The sequence below is a fragment of the Phyllopteryx taeniolatus genome, chromosome 16 (genome assembly GCF_024500385.1).
Source record: "Phyllopteryx taeniolatus isolate TA_2022b chromosome 16, UOR_Ptae_1.2, whole genome shotgun sequence".
NCBI lineage: Eukaryota > Metazoa > Chordata > Actinopteri > Syngnathiformes > Syngnathidae > Phyllopteryx > Phyllopteryx taeniolatus.
Window position 1 is genome coordinate 19,547,149 of NC_084517.1, and position 26,888 is coordinate 19,574,036.

Sequence of the window (26,888 nt, forward strand, 5' to 3'; positions counted from 1 at the left end):
CAACTTTGGTACCGCTCGCTCATGTTTTTCCATGATTTTATGATGTAATCATTTGCTTCTTTTCTCAGCATCCATGCTCGGGAAAAAAATTATTTGACTAAATACGTGCACTAAAAACGGAAAACGCACGCACAAAACACAAAAGATAGCTGCACTTTTTTGGAAGGTTAACTGATGGGGGCCGGATGTTGTGAAGCTCACTGCCACCATCAAGTGGCAGAATGCCTGAAGTTCACTTTTATTTATTTTTTTGCTTGTAACACAAAGCAAAAAAAATAAAATAAAATGAAAAACTCGTAAATTGTAGTACTCGGAAGTCAAGGTACGACTGTATTTCTTTTGGAGAGATGCTTTTCATCGGACCGTAAACATATTTGCCACGCAAATCACAACATCGTCAATATTTCGTTAAAAATGAATCATATGACTACAAGTCATAACAAACAAACACCGTCTTCAAATATTTATACATGGCAACAGATGATTTTATTTTATTTATTTTTACATTTTCAAACAGCACAGCTAGAAATAAATATATACAATATGGGAAAAACAGTCTCGCAGAGTGTTTCCATTTCATCATTTGTTTGGTTAATTTTCCTGATAAAGTATTTAAAAAATACACATAAATCATTCACTGGACATGTCCATTTTTCCACATCCTTTTTGTTTGACAGCGACAATTCATATAAATCCTTACCCCCCCAAAAAAAACAAAGAAGCACGGTGGCCCTATTTGGCAGGCAACAAGCTTTCACTCATAGAAAGTGAAAATGTGGGCTCACTATTTGGCAAGGTAATATGATGTTTACATTATATGAGCCGTAAATAGAACAGGTACCAGGAAAACATTTTTTTTTTTTAATGAAAATAGAGCAATAATATAAGACAAAAAGAAATCCCAAAATAAAAAAAATTGAAAAATTGAGCTTTTTTTGGAGAAGTTAAATAATATCTATATCAATATAGTTATATGGGGATTTTTTTTTTAAAATAACATTCAATTTTTGTATTAAAAAAAAATTACAAGATCAAAGTTGTAACATTGTGACAGAAAGCAGACAATTTTACAAGCATGAGTAGTTGTAATTTGTAAAATTAACAACAGCCTAAAAATCTGATGAGAAGAACTCAAAATTGTACATTTATAAATTATGTGTACAAATTCAATGTGGGCTGACTATTTGGTAAGCAGTAGGGCACGGGTTTGTGTGTGGGCTCAATTATAATGAATGAGTAACAACAATACCTATTGCTCATTAGAACCAACTTGTAAATAATTTAGTCTCAAGAAAGTGCCATTGTTTAAAAATGCAGTAATAGCACTATCCTACTTTTGCTAAAGTTTATAAAAACAATAATCACTCTTAATGTGTGCTTCTTTTCCTTTTAATCCTTTTTTTTTTTTAATCCCCCCCCCCCCCCCCCCCCAACCCTGCTACTATGTACAGAGGATCTAAAAGATAGACACACCCCTGTTGGAATGCCATGTTTTTGTGGTTAAAAAAAAAAAAGTTTGCAAAACTTTTTCCACCGTTAATAATCTGTACAACTCGCCTTTTTGTATCATTTTGAGGGTAAAAGTAAAAAAAATGTTTTGCAAAAGTGTACACACCCTTTAGTAACCAGGTGTGGCTGTGTTAAAAAATCAACCAATCACACTCAAACTGTTGTTAAATAATCAGCATACACCTGCCACTGTTTAAGGTGCCTCTGATGAACACAAATAACATTCAGATGTTCTAGTCAGCTTTCCTGACATTTCTGTAGTCAAATCATAGAGCACAAGCCATAACCTGCAGAGAGCTTCTAATGTATGGCATCAGAGGGATCTCATTGTTTAAAAGTATCTGGAAGGAGACGGGCAAAAAAAAAAAAAAAAAAAAAACAATTCACAGTGGAAAAAGTTTTGACATTTTTTCATCTTATTTTTTTATAGCACAAAAATGACGTTCGAACATGGGTGTGTAAACTTTATATTCACTGTACTTGTACATTCACCTGAGAAGAAAAAAAATAAATTATGCTGAATGCATGTGTTTCATTGGCAGTGTAAGACATCTATTAGTTTAGAGCGTCGCTCCTCATTTAAATCTGGCCGAAGGTCGCTGAAGGTCACCACAGATTCCGTCGCGGAGGGGGGCGCCTGTTTCGACGACAATCAGCCACCGTTAATTACTCGTGTTAACTATGACCGCATCGTCAAGATGGACACATTCTCCAAATCAACACAATATTATTATATCTGCACAATGGAATGAGATCAGATATGATGCCGTTATTGTGGGCATCTTTGTGATGTGCTGAAAAGTGCCAAAATGGTTACACTGGGGGAGTAAAAATCAATAATAAAATAAAATATAGAAGGACATTTTTTTTTTATCAAATGTGTCCCAATCACTTTTTTTAATTTAAAAAATATATATTTTTAAATAGCATGCATAAGTTGGATTACCAATAGTAACAATGATAATAATAATCAATCAGTAATATATTAAATACATTTAAAACATACTACAATAGTGTAATGTGACTGATTCTTGGCATTCAGGCAATAGGGAAAAAATTAAATTAGATATCAAAAGAAAAAGATTCTATCTTTTTTAATATTTTAGCTTCCATGTTCAGCTCAAGGAGAGGGATAAAATATTACAAACACTTCTCAGTACGATGACAATGAATAATGTGTGCAGGAGTACTTAATATTGTGACCAGAGTGTCAAACTATGAAATATTGTATTGTAGTAAAAGCCTAATAGCATATGCGCCCAAGTCATTTCCAACTTAATCGCAATCTCAATACAATTTTTTTTTAAATCAATTTGCTTGCAAAAATGGTGTATTTTATTTATATTTATGCAAGTTGAATCAAGGCAACTCAACTGTTTTTTTTTTTTGTTTTGTTTGGAAAAATATGACTTGGGCAGCTATGCTAATGCTAACGTTATGATGGACGAAAGAGGAGGAGAGCAAGAGAAGTGTCACCAAAACCTCTTTATTGTACACGAGCTCTTTTATTGGCTCTTCATGGCTCCGTGGCGTGTTTGTGAGGCTACACAGGCACTTAAAAAAAAACATGACTACGCCACTTTTGGGCTGTACAGCGGGCACCACACGGTGAAGACAACGAGGGGACGGCGCCATCTTGTGGGGCGAGTGTGTGTTGACAATTGTGTGAATTCAGGCAGGGGTGTTCGAACTCTAAGCCATTTGCGGACCGCCAATCGAGTTTTCAGCGAGCCGTGGCATAGATTAAAATCGAAAGTTTTGATATGGGCCGTGTCGTTCGCCTGAATTCTCCCACGTACTTTCTACACTGAGGAGAAGAGAAGAAGCTGCTTCTCATCCCTCCACTTCCTGGTTTTCAACCAACCGCACGTCAGTCCGCTAAAACGTGACGCCAAGGTCTGCTGTGGCACCAACCCAAAATCTTGAAAAATCTATTTTTTTTTTTTTTACTTTGTCACCTAGCTTTTCTTTTCTCATGTAAATATAAAGCTCTAGAAAAACAAGAACCCTGAAAAAAATATTAGTTTATGCCAACAAACTTAATTTATGACAACTTTACCTACACTGAAGCACTGATTTAGCGTATTAAATAAATTCAAGGTGAAGAATTTCAAAGTGGCTGTTGCATCCCTTTCAATTTTTCTGAATGGTGATCCCTTGGAAGAAAAAGTACAGACACCCCTGCTTTAAATAATAAGATGACATCATTTAAGGCCTGTTTGTTTCTGTAATTCCCCCCCCCCCCCCCCCCCAAAAAAAAATACAAAAAGATGTGGCTTTAAAACACCAAAATTACCACCACCATTATACACAAGTAGCCCCACAATCCATGTCCCCCCTCGACCCCGCATATCATTCAATAAAGCAGGGCTTCCCAAACTGCATTTTTAGCGTCTCGCCGATTGTCAAGGTTATTGTCCTGTTCCAGCGATCAGCAATCAGGTTTCTTGTGTTCTTTATTAGCAGTTTATGTACAGTATATGCAAAAACACATTGGGAGGACTCAAAGCAGTTTGGGAAACCCTGAATTAAAGCAAGGACACATAGCAAACAACGAAGCCCCTCCCCCCACATGCAACCGATACATGACGGGTTATAAATAAAAGTTAGTCACATGACACACAGGCAGCGTTAGTGCGTCCCGCTCTCCCATTAGAAATCTAAAGCGCGTTGACACGATGAGATATACAAATGCTAACCTCCCCGCTCTCTGTATTTACAAGAGGTTGAATGCATAGAAGAGGAGGCGGATATAAAGTCAAAAAGCACGATGATGGGTGAGGGAAAGTGCACGCGGCTGCTGAGGGGAGTTTACGGGCCAAAAGCTACATTTAGCCTTTGTTTTATTCTTTAAAAAAAAGGGACATATTTGCTCATTTAGACGAGAAGTAACTGGTATGAGAAAGTTTGGCTACTCTGCGTACGTGTGTGTGTGTGCGTTATGTTATATTGTTTGCTATTGACCATGAATAAGTCATTACCCTTTAACAACCGAGAGAGAAAATGTTTGCTTTTTGAATTTCCTAATAGAAAACTCAAATCGTTTTTAAAATAAGAGCCTTTATCATATGGTTGAGATGTCACATGGTGGTAATAATAAATAAAAAGTTTGTATCTGAAGGAAACACTGCAGAAAATAAGAAATATTATCATGGTGACGATTTCTACTCTTTTGTCATTTCATCTGGGTCACCTTTATTTGGGTTTTACAATAACAAAACGCTACGGATGTTAAATCATTCCTTTAAAAACCGCTGAGCCGACATCTACGGTCCTTATTATTTGCTTCGTTAACGTGCTCTGCTGATTGGTCGAGCGGGTAGTTAATGAGCAAGACAGACTACATGTTACAGTGAGCCTTTGAGCGGATTCACTTGAAATGCATCCTACATGTGTTGGATAATCATCACCTCCTCCAGTCCCATCTCACACACACACACACACACACACACAGAAGAGAATTGGGGTGGGTTCGGCCCACGGGGTCTAGTCTAGCAGGGAGGGCTCGGCAGGGCGGATAATGGTGGGCCGGTGAGAGGGAGCGCCAGGAGGTCTTCGGCTGCAGTGTGGAGAGAAGATGGAGAACATGCAGTGAAACCAAAACATCCCGACAGTGAGAACTCAGAAGGAGAGAGAGAGAGAGAGAGAGAGAGAGAGAGTGAGAGAGAGAGAGAGTGAGAGAGAGAGAGGGGGGGGGGGGGCGAGGTTGGGGTGGGGGGGGGCAGGGGGGGTTCTACATGTTACGGCTGTCATACCTGGGAACGCCAGGCGGGATGCGTGCGGGCCGGGACGGGATCTGTGGGGGCGCGCCGAAGGGGTCCTGGAGGTTGTTGAAGCCCCCGGGCGCCGGACCGGGCCGAGAGGGGATAGGAGGGGCGCCGAAACCCGAAGACGGGTTGTGCGGAGCGGTGCCGAAAACCGGGGAAGGGTTGATGGGGGGTCCGGGCGTCGGCCCCCGGACGGCGGGCGGGCGGCCGGGGGGCGGGGCTGCCGATGGGGGCGGCCTGCGCTGAGGGGTTGGGCTGGGACGAGGAAGACAAATTCAAGACTTATTACCCCACCGAGGATGTTTTCAACACTCTGTTGACAAATACCTGAATATTTAAAATGTTTTTTTACAATGATTTTTTTTCCCCCTTCCATATTATATGACAACCTTTATTTGTAATTTTTGTTTGTTTTTTTCCCCCCGAGGACTTTTCCTATTTAATTATTGGTAACAAAACTTCCTGCGTAAATTTTTTGGATACAAGCTGTATTTAAAAAAATATTTTTCCCCAAATCATACAAAACCTGCATTAAATACAAAAAACTGGGATTTTTTTTTTTTTAAACTGAATTTTCCCATATAATTATGACTACAATACAGAACAGTATATATATTTTTTAATATTTTAATAAAAATATTTTTAGGAATTAAAAAAAATATTTTTTTCCAAACATTTCTTCCTTTATCTTAATTTCCCCCCCAAGGATAATCTTGATTAAAAAAAAAGTTTAAATTATTATTATTATTTTTTTTATAAATGTTTTTTTTTTTTAAAGATTGGCCTTTTTAATTACATTTTTAAAAACTACTAGGGTTTTTCCCCCCCATACCAATACCCTGACGTTTTATTTTTGTTTCTAACTTTACTGAGGATTTTCCAAAATAATTTGGTTGCAAAACTATGTTTAGAATTTTTTAATGATTCTTTTAAAGGAATTTTCCCAATGACTTTCCTATTAAAATATATTGAATTATGAATTGCATTGTCTTTTTAAACATTTTTTAAAATTAATTTTGCAGAGGATTTTCCAAAACATCAATGTTTAATTATAACAAGCAAAATTAAATTGCACTTTGCTGTTCAAATAAAGTAAGTTAAATATTTATTTATTTTTATTTTCTTTTGAATTTTTTTTAGTCTTGCTTGCTGGTAGTTTAACGTCATAACAGGTTAGGTTGTTAATATGCTTGTGTAAGGTTTTAATACATTTTGTTGGACATTAAAATCCAACGTGGAGCCATTCATATATATTGAAATGTCGCCAATGTGCCTGCGTCTCACCTGGCCTCCTGTAACCAGGTGTTATTCACAGGCGGGGGCACGGGCGTGCTGATGGTGCTGGTGGTGATGTCTCCGATGATGTGCAGCGCCTCCTTGAGGGCGTGGTACATGCGCAGCATTTCGTCCCTGCGCTGCGCCTGGTCGGCCGACTCCTCCATGAGGCTGTTCTGGTCGGCCGACGAGTAGAGGTAGGCCAGCAGCTCCGAGTGGATGAAGTCCTTCGCCTGGTTGGGAGGCAGGAAAAGAAACTTACTTTGCACACTTGTGTAAATGAACTAAAGGTGTAGTTTGTTATAGCGGCTGTCGTATTAGAGTGGATCCAACTACCGGAGACAAATTCCTTGTGTGCCGTGACGTACTTTGTCAACAAAGAGGATTCTGATTCCAATTACATTGCCGGAGGTCAAAAGGCTTCCGCAACTCACGCTGTTGATCATAAGGTGCATGATGGTCTTGGGGACCAGGTCCCTGATGGATTTGTTGATGATGCCGATGTAGGAATCCACCAGGTTGCGGATGGTTTCCACCTGACGCTCCAGCTGAGGGTCCATGGAGAAGGTGTCCGTCGGGGCCGCCTCCTCGTTCTCCGTCTGAGGCGGCCATGTAACATGAGATTCAGAAATACAATTGGACACTTCATTCGGTACACCTGCAACATGTAATCCAAGGGTGTCAAACACAACCACTCAAAGGGCTGAAGTTGGCCAAACCAGACTTAACATTTATTTTTATTTCGAGTCTAGTACAGCCAATGCTTTAAACAGAAATATTCAATTCGAATTGTTAATTTTTCTCTTTCTGGAACTTGCCCTAACCCCCTTTTTTTAAATACAGCACTGGGGGAAGAAAAGAAAAAAAAAGAACCATGGCATACTTTGTTTTAAAGTATTTGCATATTGTGTTATTTAAATCAACTTTTTAGAATGTATTTATTCAGATTCATTCAAATCAGCATCTGTGAATTGTGAAACCGATGAAATTTAATCAATCAGAATGTGTGACTATAGTTTAAATATAATGAGCTGTGAATCAACTAAGACTCATTTAGTTATAAATGATTCAATTGCTTTGCATTAGGTTTAAAGCTATACTTAGTAGTTGTCTGTGCGTTTCGCTTCTTGTAGATCATTTGGTGGTCCCCTCAGTTCAGTTGGTATTTTGGTTCTCAAGTGCTCGAAACAAATAGGATTTCTAAACGACAAATACGGAAATCATTTTTTGTTTATTCCAAACACACTGAGATTATGAGTTGGAGTACATAAATTTCATTCTGGCCTCAAATTTGACAAACCCTATGAAGTCTAATTCAATACAACAATGCTCATCTTTTTGTAAAAATGTATTTATTATTGGGGTTGTACTTTGTGGCAGGGTCGAACTGCTCTAACCTGGTCCTTCTCCGGGTAAACGCCGGCCCTGAGGAAGGACGCTTTCCAGCTGTCCACATCCTCCTGAGAGTCGCACGCCAGCTCGACTTGCCGCAAATCCTTGTACACGTTCCTGCACACACACACACAGAATATTAGTGCACCTCTGGTGAAGAAAGAAAAAAAAAAAAAAAAAAAAAAGTGTACATAGGTATACGTGTGTTCATGCAGGCGGCGAGAAGATGGCGAGATAAGAGAAGGGCCACTGACCTCTGCTCTGTGTTGAAGATGGCAAAGATGTGCTTTGTGGACATGAAGCCTTTCTCCACATCTCTGATCTTCAGGTTATCCAGGGGCAGCATGTACTTCTTCTCTTTTTCCTGCCAGGGGACACACAAGCGTGACGACGGAAGCTCAAACATCACAATCTATCCATTTGAATTTGACACCTAGAAAGACGATACTAACGGATTTCTTCAAATGGACGGAAAGGGAGGGGAAAAAAATAACAGGTGGTGCCACTAGGCAACTAGTACTAATACCCCCACCACAGCAGACGAGGGATCTGTAAAGATGAAGTTTAAAGATAAAGTGCAATATTTTAACACTGACCTCAAAAGAATCAGGCACTGTACAACGTGAGTGTGAGTGTGAATACTTAGACAAAAGCGCCCGAAAATGGAAGCATGTGTTGAATTTTGTTTTGCTGACCTGGATGGGGGAAATATTATAAATGAATGTATGTTATATGCATTTTAATTATATTTTTTGTATTTGAGGAGGAATTATTATAGTACTTTCTTTTTTTTTTTTTTTTTTTTATAAATAAAGCCATCCACTTCTCAAGGAAACACTTTAACCCTAACAGAGGTCTGGTAGTACTTTTTGTAGTCGAGTAAATAAAGCCCCCAGGCACTATTTGAGAGGAAAATAGTCTGTGATATGGTATATGGACAACAGAGGCGTATATATATAAAAAAAAAAAAGGTTCTGTGTGAGAGACCATTAAACTGGTTGAAAATAATCATAAAAAAAAATAAGGGAAGGCAGTGGGTGGAGGAGGGGGAGGAAGAAAAGGAGGAGCATGAAGGAACAGTGTGGAGGGGGAGGATGGGGTGCCAGCTTTCACTGGTGAGAAGAAACATCTGGAAGCATTTATGTCTGCAGAGGGTGGCGTGGACCCAAAGGTTGCATCACCCAACAAAACGCACACAAAAATAAAATAAAATAAATCTATACCTGTTGCTTTAACATGTTACACGATGTTCGAGTGTGAACAAACTGACCCTCACAACGATTTTGAACCCACAGTCCAAACACTAAGGCCACACACGCACACGCACACACACACACACACACACACAGCATCGCAACCCCCACGCCCCCTCCGGCCCCCGTAACCCAGTACGATTTCCTGCAAATTCCAAAGTCGGATCCCGGCTGGAACACTTCAGCCCGCCTGCCACGTCAGTTTGCCTCCACCATCCTCCCCGATCGCGTCACCTCTCTCTCTCTTGGCGGTGGCCAGCGTTAGAAAGTGCAACGTGTTCAGTTAGCGCCCGAGGCCGCAGGCCGCGGTCTAGTTTGAACGCTTTAGGTTACCGGAGGGGAACGAGTCCTCGGAAAGGACGACGAAGTGGTGAGTAACACATTCACGACATTACTTTTCATTAACCTATGGCGACAAGATGTATTTGGTTCAAACTTTTGAGTTGAGTTAAAGGACTTTCATGCTAAACGTCAACGTGTCAACGTAAAAGTCCTCACAAAAAAATGCAACTATTAAAAGTAGCCATAAAAAAAATATAATAATAATAATAATTTAAAACATAAAATTCAAAATTACACTGTAGGCCACCTTTGGAAGAAGCAACACTGCTGTTTATGTGAAAAGGAGCATGAGATATAACATGTACAGTATGTGACTTCTCAATGGGTACCCTCAAGGTAATGTTTAATCTCTGTGTACTCTGTCCCAAGTAGCGAGCGACCAGCGGCCACACTGACCTCAGGGTCCTTCCTCCCATCGGAGGCCTCCTCACCCCCCCGCCTGCCCAGTGTTCAGACTACCTGTTCATCCGGCTTCAGCTGAACAGTAGTCTGCACATTGGTTAGGCTGGGCCGGGACACACATGCAAGCCACACAGCGGGACCAAGACGCCGCTCACCTCGTCGTCTTTGTACCACGACAGGGACTCTGCGGTGAGGACGAACCAGTACTCCTTGGAGCCTCCCTTCATGATGCTAATGTTGATGGTCAACCAGCCTTTCCTTATGACCTGATCCGAAAACGTGGGGGGAAAGAATAGAAGGGGAAACGAGAGGTGTCAGGATTGAGGGAAACAGCTTTGTCATTATGTCTTGTAGCGAGACCAACGGGCTCCGATCACATGTAAAATCGTTAATACTGAAACGTGAATGACATGAATAAAAACTTACCAACTTACCTTAGTTGTTTTCTACTCTAAATGAAACATGACATCCTCTTTATATGACTAATATGTGTTATTACACAGAGACACGGGTTGAAGGAGAATGGACGTGACGTGCGGCAGTAATTCATGCACAACAAAACACGATGACAGTAATAAGCACGATTAGTTCTTTTTGACGCCACAGGAAAAAGCCACAAACAAAAGCAGATGCTGCTCAGACGGCGACTTTTGTATGCAAGTGTCGGTGTCAGTGGGGTTAATATCGTCTTAAAGCAGGAGGAGCAAAGTGCTGAAAGTCATTATGTTCACTGAACTACGATCGCTACATACGAAGAGGGAGTTGAAATCAGACGTTTGATTATTTCAAGTGCGAACGGGCATATTTCAAAAATGGTCCTCCTGCACTCCCTCGCTCAGGCAGACTACTTTATGAGAAAGAAAGCTCCTATAGTTCAGAGGCGCCAACATAAACACATACGGGAAAGCGCGGCACATTTAGACCTCCAGCGGCAGCCTGTCTTGCCAGCAAAAATACATTTCTCAGAAGCGCTAAATTGTTTCTCTGCAGGAGCCGGCGAAAGACGCTGCGACACAAATGAGAAGCAGGGGGGTATAGCTGCTTCGATGCTTTTGTTTGGACACCCTTGATCTACCGTAGACAGAAGCATTATGGAAATATGAAAGTTTATTTTTGTGTTAAATGATCAATGTGTTCCCTTGATCATTGCCACTGACGGCTTTAGAAGTCAAATATCCATGTTAACTGGGAGGGCCGGCAGTGAACGAGTTCATTTGTGAGGCATCGGCCGATTCACTTCACTTACGCATCATTGACAATTTTCTTCCCATATATCGTTAAGTTGCGTTGAGTTTCATTTTAGAATGTTGATTTGTTTTCATGTTCAAAATAAACATTCAAATCAAAATATCCCGGTATCATATCGCAGGTTTTTCCACAAAAAAGGTAAAGTTAATGAGGGAGCTTGCATCACAGGTGAACCACAAGATTAGAACGTGAAATGACATGAAGTCGATCTTCAACGGCAGAAAATTCAATACGGACCCATCACCTTAATCAGTAACAGAAACCAGACACAAATGTATTATAAAATTTAGAGTAATTCAAATGTGTTTTTTGCTCTGCAAAGTGAATATAGTTTTCAATATAATGTTAATTATGTTAACATGCACGGAGGAGACACGATGAACGTGTTGTTGATTCGATGTCCCCGACCCCCCAACGAAGTCTGGGACGAGACAAGGCGGACTTTTGGGTCCACCGACCGAGCACGAGGAGGCAGCAGAGGCGACAGCCTGGAGACAATGGGAACCGGCGCCATCTCCGGTCAGTGGTGGCACCTCCGGGTGTGCGTCGTGTGGCTTTGAATGTTAGTGGCGTGGCGAGAATTGCAGACAATTACTGTCATGTTATGAGAATTAACAGGGATCGCACAAGCAGTTCCAAATTGCTGGTAACTGCGAGGCACTGGAAGGACTGCAATCAGTCCGGAGACTATACCTTCTCCTCCAGGACCTCGCCAAAAACGCCGAGCTGTAGATGGGTAAAACTACTCAGTACGGGCGAGAGCCGAATTCTGCTCGTCTCCCGGCTTGACGCGTACGTGACGGCCTCGGTTCTGCTGCTCGGCCTTACCTCTGCTGCCTTGCCCGGCAAGGCGCGGCTTACATCAGTGGGTACTTACCAGAATTTCACCCTGTGGTAATGAGGGAGGGGAGGGGGATTCAAGCCAAAAAAACAACAAACAAAAAAACCAACAAAAAAAAGAGGGAAGGTAGTATAAAACCACAGTTGGAAGAAGTGAGGAAGCAGGCAGATGTGAAGGAGGAGTGCACAGGAGGAGAGGAAGAGGAGAAAGGGTGAAATTGGAGGGAAAGGGGGAAGGAAGGAATGAGGGTGGAAGGAGGGAATCCATGAGACAAAAGAACAAGAAACAGGGGAGAGACAGAGCAAGAGAGTTACATGCAATTAGAAATGGCTCCACATAAACCACAATTTGGTTATGTCATAGTTTATAGCGCAGGTGACATGCGCCAGGTTCATGCACGCTCTCAATTTCTAGACAAGATACAGACGCTGGAGAGTTAATGGAGTTAATGTAACGAAACAAACAAATTACAATTAGGGCATTAAATGCTTAATTGTAGTAAAAGATCATGCCCAGAAACTCGCATGCAAACATAGTTGCAAGTAAAAAATAAATAATAAAAAAATAAATAAATAACTAAAAAGAAGGGGCGGGAGGATGAGGGCTGCAGCAAAGCAGGAAGGCGAAGTTTGGGGGTTGACCAAATGTCAGCTTTTCACTTTACGACAGCCGGTGTAAATCACACAAATCTGTGTATATTAGTCTAAATAATACGCACGTCCTGGAGTTAAAACCATGTACAAGGTGGATCTTATTAGCAGCTACGTAGGGCAAGGAGGATTAAAAGCCACAGCCTCAATCGACCGTCGCAGACGGGTATAATTAATAGGCTTGCTAATGGGAGGCATCCGTCAGCGGAGATTAAATTTGACAGTCGTGAAAAGGCCAGAGGCTGCCGATGGGACGTACCTGGTTAGGAATGGCCCGCTTCTTGTTGGCTGCTATATTCCTCTGCTGTGCACTGTCATTACACAAAGAAAGACAGAGAAGACAATGAGCACAGACAGCAAAGCGTTTAAAAAAAATACACTGGAAATAAAAGAACATCCATGCCACTCCCATTTTGTTTGTTGAAACCACAGAGAATCTTTTATAGTCTGGATGAGAATAACAACGACAAATCTATCTCTATCTCTCTCTCTCTCTCTCTCTCACACACACACAACCCTACATCCCACCTGTTGTTGCTGTACCCTGGGGGGCTACCATCATCCAGCCTTCTGTAGTCAAGACTGAAAGTGATGTCATAAGAACCGTTAAAGAGCCCCGGCTGAGCTCCGACGCGTTATATACGGGAATCAACTCGCCATGCAGATGCGAGGCACTGAGTGCACACACCGACTTGCTTTGTCAGATGCCAGCACAACACACACACGCACACACACATATACACACCGAGCAGACGATAGTCACGCGTCGACCAGCTACCATAACACCAAGCATGAGCAGTCAAGCAAGAGATTCCACGACATCATTTCATTTATCAGCAATTTGGTAGTCAGTGCACTAACATTAGCACTGCTCTAGTGACGGTCAGATTGAGTTACATTTACAGTCAAACAGGAAATTGATCTCTAACTTTGTGTGGTTAGTTAGGGATTGACATGATAAATGAATTAAATAATAAATGACGACATACAAAAATTTGTTGAGTATCTGTTAAAGTGCTGCTACCGAGAGTAAAAAAAGAAATTGCAAAAGTAGTTTAATGTGGAACCATGGGCTGAGGAGCGGTGGGTGAACAGGAGGGCAGAATTATTTGTCAAGGGGAAAGTTACACATAAAATGAGACGAGAAGAGACACAATTTGAGGATAAATGGGAAAAGTGGACGGATTATAGGACGCAAGAAGAGGACACCACAATCACCATCGAATAATAAGGACATGCACAACTATGCATGTATGATGTGCCCTGACACTGTAGCTGTTGAAAGAAAAACGCAAGTTCAAAAAGCCTGGTGGAAAACGTATGGAGTGAGGTGGCATGGGCTGGAGATGTAAGCATGTCAACGTCGGTCATTTCCACAGCTGGACCGAGCGTCGCGAGGCTGCTTTCGCATGCTCACATGCTCAAACCTATCACCGAGAAGAACAAGAAAGGCTTCCGCTTGTGCATTCTTTCTATTACAGGCTGGTGTGTTAAAGCACACAAATGCATCGCAGCTTCCAAGCAGATGATTATTTGTAACTTTTGGAATGCGTAAAAGTTGTTAAATTTCACGTCGTTGGCATATGATTAGAGGGCATCTTTCTTTTCAAGTACGACGAGCACTTAAAGGGGGGGGGGAGAAAGATTGGAGGTGCATACTTAGCAAAGCCAATGAAGTCCTCGTGGTTGGTGTTGATGTAGGACAGTTCAATGTCAATCAATAGCAGAACCTTCATTTGAAGCAGAACATCACAATTAGGACTGAGGGGTCACAATTAAACACGATTCCTCGAGACACGCTGTCAATTTGTCACAGTGCACAGAAAAAAAAATCTCAAGAGTATTAACATAACATGAAACTTTTCACACAGAGTGAGGTTTACACTTTTATAGATCATCATCAAGATCTGAGAGCTCATCATCCAGCCCACCTGGTCCTTGCTCTTTCCTTCCCTTTCTCTGATGTGAGTGGTCACAATCCTCTCTGTCTCCTCTCGCAGCCTCGGGTAAGAATTGAGCTGAAAGACAAGGCAGCTGATGCAGCGCTTAACTAAAAAAAAAAAAAAAAAACACGTGTAGACGTGAGTTGAACCTAGTACAACTTACCAATAGAGAGGGGACAGGAGTGAGGAGTGAGAATAATAAAGATGAGAACAAAGAAAAGGGAAGGAGACGGTCAAGTGCCATTTCAGGTCGACACGCTTTAGAAGACACACAGTCGGGCATACTTGGAATACAAAGCATCCATGTCTTCAAACAAGGCAGTAAGGAGTTTACCATCAGCCAGGAAAAAAACATTGTTTTTTTAAAAATTGGGGAAAAAAAGGGGGATTGATCATTTTTAAACAGTCATCCCTGGCTGATAGTATACATGTAAAATGCCAGATGAGAAGGGAAAGTGACAAAATGGGGAAAAGGCATAAGCGGGATGGGGTGCAGGGTCCTCGTCTGTCCACCAGGGGGCAGTGGAGCACCGTTGCTATGCCAACTCAGCTCACAGCGCCTTCAGGGCCCAGTACAGTAATATCCCCCGCTGCCCACATCCCTCCAGGTCCTTCTGAATGTCAGTTTGCCACTGTGGCTCGGTGGGGAAGCGTAGTCGGGAGAGCCAGGTTGGAATTTGGACATGGAGAGAAGAGGGAGGAAGCAATGTGGAGGCGGTGTGGAAACGACACATGAATGAGCTGATGACAACTTCATGGAAGTGGGCTGGAGGAAATTTTAAGTAGTGCTTAAAATCTCTTGACGTGTTTTACGTAACGGGGACACAAATGGCAGGGGGGGTTGGGCCGGGTCACACGGGGGAGTAAAGGTGTGAAGCTGAGCTCAATGAGTGGGATCACTTCTATTTACATGCCATTCTCCCGGCGGGTGTGTCCCACGGTTACCTTAACGGCGCACTTCATGGCCAGTGCGGTGAGCTCGGACACCACCAGGTCCACACATTTGAGGCTGGGCTCTTTGAGTTTGAGGATCAGCTTTTTGACTATCGCCTCGAAAGCCAGGTCGGGGGTGAAGAGCCCCGTTCTGGGGGGGGGGGGGGGGGGGGGGGGGGGGGGGGGGGGGGTCGGGGTTAGAAGAGTACGTTTTGTTGAGTGGCAGAGAGAGAAAGAGGAAGTCAAGGGGAAGAAGAAAGACAGAGCGTGAGAATAGAAAGTCTGTGCTCAGTTAGTCATTTCGAGTTGCTGACGAGAAGAAACAAGCAAGAGGCGGACAAGCCAAAGGTTTTCATACATCCTGGATGAACGTCAACGCCAACTCTAGTACCGAATTAGAGCTAAAGAGCACCACTTTTTGGACTGGCTTTTGGAGGGTTCAGAGCCGAACGACCTGCGGCTTGTCCAGGAGAGACCAGAGATGCGCAGACAGGCCCTGAAACATCTCGCAACCATGACGACACGTCACCCGTCACAACACTCCACAACACGACAGCGCCGCCTGAACACAGGGCTCACGGGGCCCGTGGGGAAAGTTCTGAGTCAGCATACCCGCCGCCCCTCACGCGGCCCACGCTCGCCCTGTGTTCTCAAGCCGGGTCGGGAGATGCTGGACCCCCGCAGTACCTTGTTGGAGCACTGCCTGACTGTGTTGATGAGCTCCTGAATGACCAGATCGATACATTTGAGACAGGGCGTTTTCAGCTTAACGATCTGCTTTTTCACGATGACCTCGAACGCCAGGTCTGGAGTGAACAGCCCCGTTCTGAGGATGCACAGAGAGACAAGGAACAAGCGCACACAGACACACGGGACAGTTAACGCACACGTGGACCATAGAACGACATGTGAACACACATGGACACGCAGGGGGCAAAATGATATCTGTGATCAGACATTGACAACAGCTTATGTAACGAAAACGGGACATTTTCTGCAATTTTTAAATCACAGTCTAGTTATCGGATTAACTCAACTCTGTTTACGCCGGTCCCAACATATGACATTTTGAGGTTATGACTGGCGCGCAGTGACTCATTCGTCATGTAGCACAAAAAGGTATGCACAGTTAATATTGTACTTACTGCTTATCATTTGACTGTTTTACATATGCAGCCTATCAATGTATTTCATACAAATTTCTAGGAGAATGACTTGGGAAAGACTTTACTACCACCGAGTAGGTTAGTGAAAGAGTAAGGCACGTGCCAACTGATCTACAAACTCAGGTTACAATGCCACAAAACTCGGTCGTAAACAGTTGGGACATAAGTAACAAGGATTCTTCTCGACTAAATGCCTTTGAGTTTGTGTAGAAGCAGAACTTCTGATTCATGTTATGTTTAGTGACAGTTTTGTTGTGACATAGTAATCCCAAAAGGGATATTTTTCTTAAGATACTGCTGTTAAATTTCAAAATTCAACATTCAAAATGGTTCATTAAAATGTATTAACATTGGGCCACTTTATTTTCACATTGTAAATAAAAAATAGATATTCTTCCTGTGAGAGTTCATACATCTAATGCTGAAAACAAAGCAAAAAAACAACAACAAACAAACAAACAAAAACAGTTAAAAGCCTGTGTTTGTAAAGAAAACAAAATAAAATCCCAGAACGGGGCAAGAGAATTTCAAAAAGCAAAACTTGTTTTGAATAATGCCGATAGTTTTTTAATTGGAGGGATTTAAAAAAATAATAGTTCAATACAATTATTTTTTTTTAAAATAATAATTAAAAAAAGAGAAATCGATCATAATCAGAAATCCTATTTTTTGGGTAAAATAAAGAAAGAAAAGTTCAAGGCAAGTTCAAGTTTTATCAACCTAAAACACTTACTTGTCGTACATTTTTTTTTTGCTCCTGAGATCATCAGATCTCAAGTTCTTTTGTAAACACACAAAACGTGAAACTATTCCAAACGAAAAAACATCAATGCAGAAGACAAACAAGAATTCCCAAGGGATAGAATTAAGCCTTCAAACACAAACTACATGATGAGCATGAAAGTAAGGTACCGCATAACAAATGTAGACAAAAGGCAAATGGAACACAAAACAAGAATTGAATTCCCCAGCGCAGAAAAGCAGCTGGTAGAGAGTAGCAGTGAGAAGACACAGGGAGGACATTCTGAGGAGAGCAAATATAAATCAGGGGACTTGAAATTTATACGTCTCTCTGTTTGATTAAAAACCATGAATAACTGTGAAATCAACAAAGCCTGTGTGGAAGGCAGCGGGAATGTGTACAGTGAGAAAGCTTAGCTGTTGTGCTCCACTTGCCTGACACCATGAACATTCTTGATTGCGTGACTGATTTCCCGCCGCAGCTCCTTCTCATCAAATACAATCTGTGAGGACCGGGAAAACAAATACAAACATTAGAAATGTGCCAACTAAGCGCATCGAGCCTTTACGCCATATGGAGAGAAGTATTGGGACAACTGGTTTTAACACCCATCAGTAAGTGAGGCTTTTTCTACGAAATTTCAGAGCTTGTCACCGGGAATATCTGTGCGTGTTGGTCATCTGGAGGACACTACACGCTATAAAACCCTTCAGCAAACACCTGGCCATTTTTCCGTGTCACCTTTGATAAATGTGTGTGTGTGTGTACCCTGCTTTAGAAGTTTGTCTCAAAATGCTTGTCCATATAAACAGATGCTACATTACTGACCTTGACTAACTCAAACGGGAAGCGTTCGTGGAAGATGCGGTTGATCTTGGCACCTCCAGACAGCTCGTTGGTGTCCACCTGGTCTCCGGAGCCTTCGATGCGCTTCTCAAAGTCCACACCAAACTGCTGCACCATCCTGCGGAGGATGAGGAGGAGAGAGAATAAAATGTCCTCGCGGCGTGCTGACTGTTACTGTGCGTTTTAAGTGCACTGTGCACTACACTCACTGCAACAAAGCCTTGGTCTTGCGCGTTGGGTCATCTGGACGGAAGTTCTTGTACTCTTCCACCTCTTTCTCCAGCGAGAGCATCTGACTCTGTAACTTGCTGCGCAGACCTGGAAGTGTGTCTCTGATGTGATTGGTCAGTTGCTGGAGGCAGGGAACAATAGGGATTAGCTAGAACAGGTTTTTTAGTTGCTTTATTTTATATTAGTTCAGACATGGAAGCGGACCTGGTTGAGAGCCTTTTGAAGATGCGGCGTCCCCATCCGCTCCGCCATGTGTCTGTAAGCAGGGTGCGACAGGAAGAACTTCCTCTCGGCCGCCAAAGCAGCACGAATGTCCTTCTTGCCGTCAATGTCTTTCTGACTCCGGTTCACCACGCCGATGTAGCCTGTGCGCATGTACAAAACCCTCACTTTAGAATCAACAAGTCAAAAACCATCAATGTGCTGCATTTAAATTGCTCACCTCTTCGCAGTGGCAAAAGCTTGTTTTCGAGGATGTCCTTCGCGTCCGTCCCTTCGTCCATCAGGTCCAGTTTTGTTATGACGCCAATTGTGCGCACACCTGCACAGATTGGCCAAGTTTAGTTGAGAGAGGTACAAACTGAATGTCAAAGCATCAGAAATGCAGGCGCTTACCCTGTGGGTCCACCTCCTTGGCGATCTTCAGCGCATCCGAGTTGGCCAAGTCAGTGTTGGCGGGCGTGACAGCTAGGATCAGACAGCTGTCCTTGGTGATGAACTGCATTAGCATGTCTCTGATCTGATGCTCGATGTCTACCGGCTGGTCTCCCACAGCGACTTTGGTCATTCCCGGAAGGTCGATCAGCGTCAGGTTCAAAACTGTCACGAGCGCAAAGGTTATAAAGATTTTTCACACGAGAGGAAACTATGATCATACTCCCCTGGGTGCAAAATGAGAAAAACTAACTAAATAAATAAATATATAGTGCATCCTTTTTCAAGCAGTTCCACAACCATTAACTGTATTGTTTCTAACAATACATAGCACTGCCAGTATGAAAGTGTTAAATGACGTGAGTGCTACTGATCCCAACGAAGTTCCTGATGTGTTGTTTCAAGATCTGTATTTTGACAACGTTGAACACTCTGTCTTGTCTCAGAGATTGGAGGGAATGTTTTTAATGGTTCGGTAACTATTTGAGCGGCGTTAGTGGTGTTTGCTCACCTCAAACTTCATTCTAAATGGTCTCCCCCAAGGGTCCACACTGGGTCCCACTTTATTTAATAAATTGTCAATAATTCTAAAGAGACTAAAATGACGTGCTTTCCAAAACCAAGAAATACAGATGATGTTTGTCAGATTGTTACACTAAAAGACAATGTGATTGAACAAGTTTCTGTCAACAAATACCTTGAATTTTACATGGAAGAAAATTTGTCATTTAAACACTACATTGAGTATCTTACAAAGAAACCCTGAGTGAAACTGGGTTTCTTTTATAGAAAAAAATGGTTTTGTGCTGTAAGACACGTTCTTTTTCATCACCAAGTCAGCTATATAATGTAAAATGAGAAATAAAACATGCCCCATAGATACTGTGTGTGTTTGACAGTAATTTATTACCATGAGGAGAGAAGACCCTCAAGTTAATTGGGATGTTGGAGATGCCTTTGTTGGAGCCCGTTATCCTGTCGGTCTCCGCTTCAATTTCTGCGCGCACCTCTTCAAAATCCACAAACTTCTTTGACTTGCAGTGCAGGAACTCGGCATATTCTACGCACGGAGGTTGGAGGCCGGGGAAAGGACAAAAGGGGGATGAGAGAATATTAAATCAAGAAGGCATGATGGCACCAGAAAGAAAGCGTAGCCTCAGGCAGAGTGGCAGAGAAGGGCCACATTGCAGCACAGCGATGATGCAGAGCAGAACTTACTTACGTTGTCGTTATAAAACTGTGCCGTGACACACTCACCTGCTTTATTGTTGACCAGCTGCAAAATGAGAGGTCTGCGGGTAACAATGCCAGATCCTCGTGGAAGAAAGTCCCTTGGGAGAGACAGAGAGAGTTCAACAAACAGCCGACATGAAAACATGTTGGGTAACAGGGCCGGCAGACAAAAGAGACCCACACAGACAAAAAGCAAAAGAAAAAGGCTATTTGTCATTTATTTACACGCTACTTCTCTTCCACTACATAGCGTGGCTTCGGGAAGATTGACGGGCATGGGGTTGGAACTTTCACACCTTGCACTCTTCAAACACACCAAATCAAATGTGACAAAGTCATTTTGTCTCATCATAAAAAGGCTGAGCCGAGCCATTTATGCACACTCACTCCCACAGCTATGGGGGGAAACCAGACACCCAAGAGTTCCACATTTTGTACCAGTGAGGAATTGGACATTTCAGCTCCTGTTTAATTCGTAGACCTCGGGACTGAGCAGCTGTCAGAACAGCTTTGTCGATAATGACTCATCACAGACTGTGATTTTATAAGAACAGGCTTCACACGCTGGGATCCAACGCAAATACCCATTAAATTGAGCTCTTTTTATTGGGGGGGGGGGGGGGGGGGGGGTAAAGAAGTCTTTGCTACAGGTCTTGCATTGGATTCCATTAGATGGTGCTTGGCATGTGTGTAGTCCTATTAAATATACACTTAAACTATATTCGAAGTACTTGAATATAGTTTAAGTGGGTACTTTATACTGCAATGTAATAACACTATATCCATCCGTCCATTTTAATACATTTGGATACAAATGATAAAGAGACATGTAGACAGACATAACGATACAGGCATATATTTTTCACCATCTGTGGAAAAACTACTATTACTGCAGCTTACTGAGCAGTTGTGACAGTCTTGTTCTGTATATATGTACAGTATGTATGTATGTATGTATGTATGTGGTGACCAAGGCGCACACACCAAAAGGAGCCACACAATGTATTAAAGCACGACATTGTGATACGCAAAGTAACTCTCTACATTCTCTTTAGTTGTGTTATGACTATGTTTTTTATAAAGTACAAAAACTACAATTTTTGTTGGTATGATTGGCGATACGAGTGTTTGGGGTTATGAGCAAGGTCACAGAACAAATTAAACTGGTTATTCAAGGCGCCATGGTACCTTAACCTACTAGTACCTTCATTTTGTCATTTACAGGTTGTAGTTTAGCTTGGTCAATATTTCGCTTTGTGTTGTAAGCCAAAATTATATTTGTGGCAAAATATATATAAATAATAAAATAAATAAATAAATAAAAGGAGAGCAATAGTCACCAACGCACTTTGAGCCATTTAATGAATGAGACGAGTGGCCAAACACACAAAGACAAAATGAAAACACTCACAAGGAGAATGTAGAGGACGCTAACACTGAATTCACTGCTTTGAAAATGGCCAACGGGAGCAGGAGTCAGAGCTCCTGACATTTCTCATGAGGACACGCCGCTTAAAAGGCACACAACACACGAATACTACAGTATGTGACTTTCGGCATAATTACACTTTATAAAACCAGTTTATTTCTTGTTTACTTATTCATTGTTTTATATTAATATTTTACAAATAATATATTTGGGCGGCTGAAACCGAATAATGGCATTTTAATTTATCTCAATGGGGGGAAATTGATTTGGTATACGCCACCACTGTATATGAAATCATTCAGCAGTACATGATCTTTTACGGCGCCATTAGCCTTTTTCGGCTCTTTGACATGAACAACGTTAGCCACTGTTCAAGTTTAAGGAACAAGCGTGACTAATGGCGTCAGTGAGCTTTTGTGTAAACCCAGCCAGTGTCAATGCAAGTGCTTTCAGCCACAGTAAGGACTTTGCAGCGACAATCGATGACGGCAACGCAAACCAACAAAAGCTGTCAGTGCAACAATGGTGTGTTAACAGGAGAGGACGCCTATGTGCTGAATAATTATGGTTTGTGCGGATGATTGTTTAACCAACGTCACTTGTTCAGGTCTTCTCACCCCACTCCCACCTCTTAACATTCAACATCTGGTGGCAATAATCCACTCCCGTCCCGAGACATTTTCCTTAACGTCTGCTGGATTGTACGCTCGAGCGGAACAAGGCGGCGCTTGCTGACTTCACCCTGGAAGCAGTGAGTCAGCGCCAGGGCTGGGAAGAGAAGAAAAGTCCTGCGGTCTATATAACAAGGCAGCGGCTATGGCAGGACACAACGGGGGGAAGGTTCTAGCTGGCTCTTACATCAGCACAAAGCCCCAGGTGCTGTGTCATGCACATAATGTAGAGCCCGGGGGGATTTGGTGGTGCGGCAGACAGTATAGAAAATGTGAATAGCGACCCAGAGGGAAGGAGCGGTGTTGGTGGATATAACGGCCGCCGCTAACGCTAGAGAGCAAGGGTCTAGACCGCCACATCATCTCAACATTAAAAGCGACTCATTGGCGTTTCAGCTGAACAACCACCCACCCCCCAACGAGCAAATTGATCAAACCGTTAAAACGTTCCACAGGTGTATTCAAGCACAATGAATGCATACATAAGAGAGCCATCCGCGGCGTCATCTTCACAAAGAGAAGTGCTTTAATGGCGACGGCCTATTGAAAGGGAGGCAAAAGGCCTGGATTCCATTATTGATGGGCTGTAAATGATAGACGAGGCCGAGCAGATTGTGTATCGCTTCATGCATTATGGATGGACGAGGCCGACCGAGCGTGGGCGTGCGAGCCTTCCTCTGGAGAAAGCAAAAAGAGGGAGACTAGGGCAGGGAGAGAAGATGCCGGCTCCCTTGCATCATACTCTCTTGGGGGGGGGATAAACTTCATTATCTTTGTGAAGCCTGACGGTGTGATACAGCGCCTCAATAACTCAGTCGACTAATGGGTTTATAATGACACGACGACAGGAAGGCAGCATTTCATTTGCAACATCCGAGAGAAGGCTGATAGTGGCAGATACTACAAGGACCTCCACCCAGGCTGGCTGGTGGTGTCGAGATAGGATGCCCTCCCGCCACCGTCACCAGAATCGTTACACAGTTTTGGGTGGAGGGGCATACTTCAGTTTTAATTTTACAATGCATACAAACTTGAACATAAGAACTAAAGGCAGAGAGACACCACCCCACCCTGTAAGAAAATAATAATAAGAATCCCGTAAGGGGACGACGATCAAGCACTTGATATGGCTACCACACTGATATGGTCCAAATACAGCTGCCAAATATACATATTGGAAAAATGATTATTATCAGACGGAAATTTGTTTTAGACACAAAAACATTGCTGCTCTTGCATTCCATCACAACAGGAGACGACTACAAACATGACAGCACAACAGACAGCAGACAATATAAACCGCAGACACAATCCATAATAAAAGAAGTAACGAGGTACTTTGGATCATCAATATAACTTAAAACAAACAGCGAAGCAGACATGGTAAGAGCCACTGAAGAACATTCAATTATGCTTTGGAATAAAAGTGTCAGCAATAAGACAATTTAAATCAAAATCTAGTAAAATATGAAGTAGGCGTTATAATAAAGCAGTTTATTAAGTGGGGTTTTTAGTTTTCTCATGCTGTTTGTTTAATTCTTTGATTATAACATTTATTAAAGATTTGACCCTACTCTTTGTTCTGTATGGGAATCTAGACAAATCGGAAGCGGACCAGCTTACCGGAATTGACTATGTTTGACGTCAGACGGACCACTGTACTTTGAACCTCATTAAATGAATCATTGTCCAAGAAAGGCTCGTATTTTTGTTTTGGAATAAATGGAAAGACGGTCTCGAATCTATTTGAATGTGTCAGGGCCTCTATTGGGCTCGATGAAAAGCTCAACTCGATGGCGTCTACTCCTTGTTGACAAAAAGCAGCGTTCACAAATCCGCACGGCTGATGTGATTTGATTAGCTTGTGTCCGGCTAAGCATCCAATGTGCTCTGCTCACCTGTGACACACTCGCGGGGAATGCAAGCCCCAAATCGCATCAACGCGGCACGCCGATCCAATCCAACTGAACCTGACTCGACTCGGTTAAAATGAGAAACGACTCGACTGGGAGACAATCGCAACAATGAAAACGTGCTCGCCCCTTACGTTATTCAAACATGTTGCGTACATAAGACGCGCAGACTGTGACAAAACATTTTAGGCCGGAGACAGAAAAGCTTGGAGCACAGGAAACAAATTCCTAAATTTTTTTTTAGACATATTGGCAAAATAAAGATGATTCTGATATGCGTTTAATCACAGTAATGAAAGAATATACAGTGGAACCTCTCCAGTTAGGTAAGTCCCGTTTCTTCTGTGAACGCTGGTTAATTTGTATTAAAATCAAACTCTCCCATAAGCTTTAATGTAAACTGAATTTATCTGTCCGTCATAGGAGTGTAAAAATAAAAGAATAGCTATATTAATATGTTCAAAGAATTGCACATGCATTCTTTTTGCTTTGAAGCTTTGATGATGTGCAACGGATGGGTTACGGTTACATTCCGGCCCTCTTAGAAGAAACTATGGGGCCACGCGCACACACTGACCGCATGTACAGCATACAATTTTGAGCTCAATATTATTTAGTGTTCATTTCGGTTTGGGAACACATATTGTATTTTAATACATTTGGATCCCTTAACCGTGAGTCACGCCGACAAGCGCACACCCGTTCTTATGAAACTTCCCAGGCACCTCCCTAAGTATTACCATGTTTGTTGCACCTGCAACACACCAATACTGGCTGGGTTGCATCAAGGGAATGACAATTAAAAAAGGTCACTTTTTGCATAGTGACTGTCAGTGACTGTCTTAGATTATATCTTGATACGTGTCAAGTATCTCACTGTACAATTGAAAACAAAACAACAACAACAACAACAAAAAAAGAACGCAGCCCAGCACAGATTTGCGTTCTTCTCGGCGAGCAAGTTACGACAGGCTCCCTAAGCCAACGTCTATCTAACGCTGATTTTCTGTGCTTCCTCTCGTCTGCAAGACGACTCATAACCCGGCACAGGTTGGGCGACAATCGCTGTGAAAACCTGCTCGACAAGCTGGCTGAAAGTGAGCTTGTTTGGTCTCTCTCATCTGTGGGCGGATCGTATTCGCTGCGGAAGTGGGAAAGGACAAATTGCAACGAGAATGGATTGACATTGCGACCTCAGACCCATGCCCGAAAAGTAACAAAAGAGGAAGATGCACAAGGAAGTTGTGTGTATCCGCAGTCTCCACTTTTACATGAAAATGTTGAAAGGGAGCCTATTGTACAAGGCAAGTGCTGTAAGTCCAGCTGCGACAATCCACATTCTGCAATGGAAAGGGAGCTCAAATTGAATTTGAATCAAGATAAAAAAACAAGCTATTCGGCTCTGATTCAGTAAACGAACACAATCAGATATGAATATGTCACTGGTGTGGGTGTGGCATTTAATTGCATTTATCGTGACAATCCGCGTGCACTGAACATATTTGGGCATATTCAGAAGACATTTGACCTTGCTTTTTGGGTGAACCAACATTCATGGGAAGTCAAGCAAAAACATTTACATAAAGCTTATAGAAAAGTTATTTCCAAGTTGTGAGTGCAGTCACTCCCACAACAGTTTTAGACAGCCTGTATGAGTTCGCATTGACTGTTAGCTTCACTGTTTGAAAAGTTCCTTTGTTGGAATTGTTTAAGCACACAATGGACAAGCAAAACGCATATTGAGAATAACAAATATACATTAAACTAATATGTCACAATCGAGGTTAGCTCGTTCAAGCTTACCTGCCGACAAAATTCTCCAAAACGGAGCTTTTCCCAGCACTCTGCCCGCCGACCACGGCAATCTGAGGAAGGTCCAAATTGCAACTTTGCCCGATGGAGCTGAAGGCGTCCTGGAGCTTGTTGATGAGGGGAATCAGGTCTTCCATGCCCCGGTTCCCCATGGCGTCGTTAGCTCGGGGGAGCTCCTCCGCACAGCGCAAAACAAGCGGAGGCTAACGTTAGCTCGACTACGTTAGCGACAAGGTGCTCACCGGAATACTGTGTCTGTGAAGTCTACTTCAAAGAGCCGAGACTTTTTCCTCCCCTCAGAGGGAATTATTATTATTTTATTTTTTTTTTAAACAACTAGTGCGCCTCCCGGCATGTAATTCACACGGCTAGCATTTCGTGTTCTTCTGAGGACATTTGCTAATCGTTCAGTCAATCGAAGAGGACGGAAAACTCGAAAAACAAAACTTCCTCTACACGAACACTATCCGGTCAGTAGAGACTACATCCGATCTGCACCGGTAAATTAAGCCTCGCCTTCTTCCTGTCAATTTCAGGCTTCCATTGGCTATTTTTGCTGCCACTTCTAAATACACTCTTTTGATTGGATAGCTTAAAACCACTACGGCCCTCTACGGAAATTTCTGCCTTTCCTAT

The 26,888-nt window shown here is 42.5% G+C and overlaps 1 protein-coding gene across 6 annotated transcripts; it reads right to left on the minus strand.

Moving 5' to 3' along the window:
* Positions 1-463: 463 nt before the first annotated feature.
* dnm2a (dynamin 2a) lies at positions 464-26,736 on the minus strand. Of its 6 annotated transcripts, none has more exons than XM_061750321.1 (21): positions 26,244-26,736; positions 20,452-20,525; positions 20,105-20,254; positions 19,156-19,359; positions 18,983-19,081; positions 18,745-18,905; positions 18,519-18,661; positions 18,292-18,427; positions 17,898-17,965; positions 16,243-16,381; positions 14,611-14,697; positions 14,339-14,409; positions 12,939-12,990; positions 12,066-12,077; positions 10,096-10,206; positions 8,198-8,307; positions 7,949-8,060; positions 6,986-7,150; positions 6,561-6,784; positions 5,265-5,531; positions 464-2,146 (listed from the first exon to the last, which is right to left on the minus strand). In XM_061750321.1, exons 1-21 carry the CDS (start codon positions 26,402-26,404, stop codon positions 2,116-2,118), a joined length of 2,577 nt encoding a protein of 858 aa, XP_061606305.1. In that variant the 5' UTR covers positions 26,405-26,736; the 3' UTR covers positions 464-2,115. The 6 variants fall into 6 exon arrangements, with proteins under 6 accessions (XP_061606305.1, XP_061606307.1, XP_061606303.1 ...); XM_061750323.1 differs by lacking the exons at positions 464-2,146; positions 16,243-16,381 and adding exons at positions 2,976-5,068; positions 15,568-15,706; XM_061750319.1 differs by lacking the exon at positions 464-2,146 and adding an exon at positions 2,976-5,068 and having other exon boundaries at positions 26,244-26,735.
* Positions 26,737-26,888: the final 152 nt, after the last annotated feature.

Bases quoted from the DNA above. Each gene is read 5' to 3' on its own strand.
- dnm2a (XM_061750323.1), bottom strand. From the start codon at position 26,404: ATGGGGAACCGGGGCATGGAAGACCTGATTCCCCTCATCAACAAGCTC. The intron at 8,061-8,197 runs GTCAGTGGCCCT...GTGTGTGTGCAG, and splicing joins ATCTTCAACACAGAGCAGAG to GAACGTGTACAAGGATTTGC. The intron at 6,785-6,985 runs GTGAGTTGCGGA...CCTCCCAACCAG, and splicing joins TGCACCTTATGATCAACAGC to GCGAAGGACTTCATCCACTC.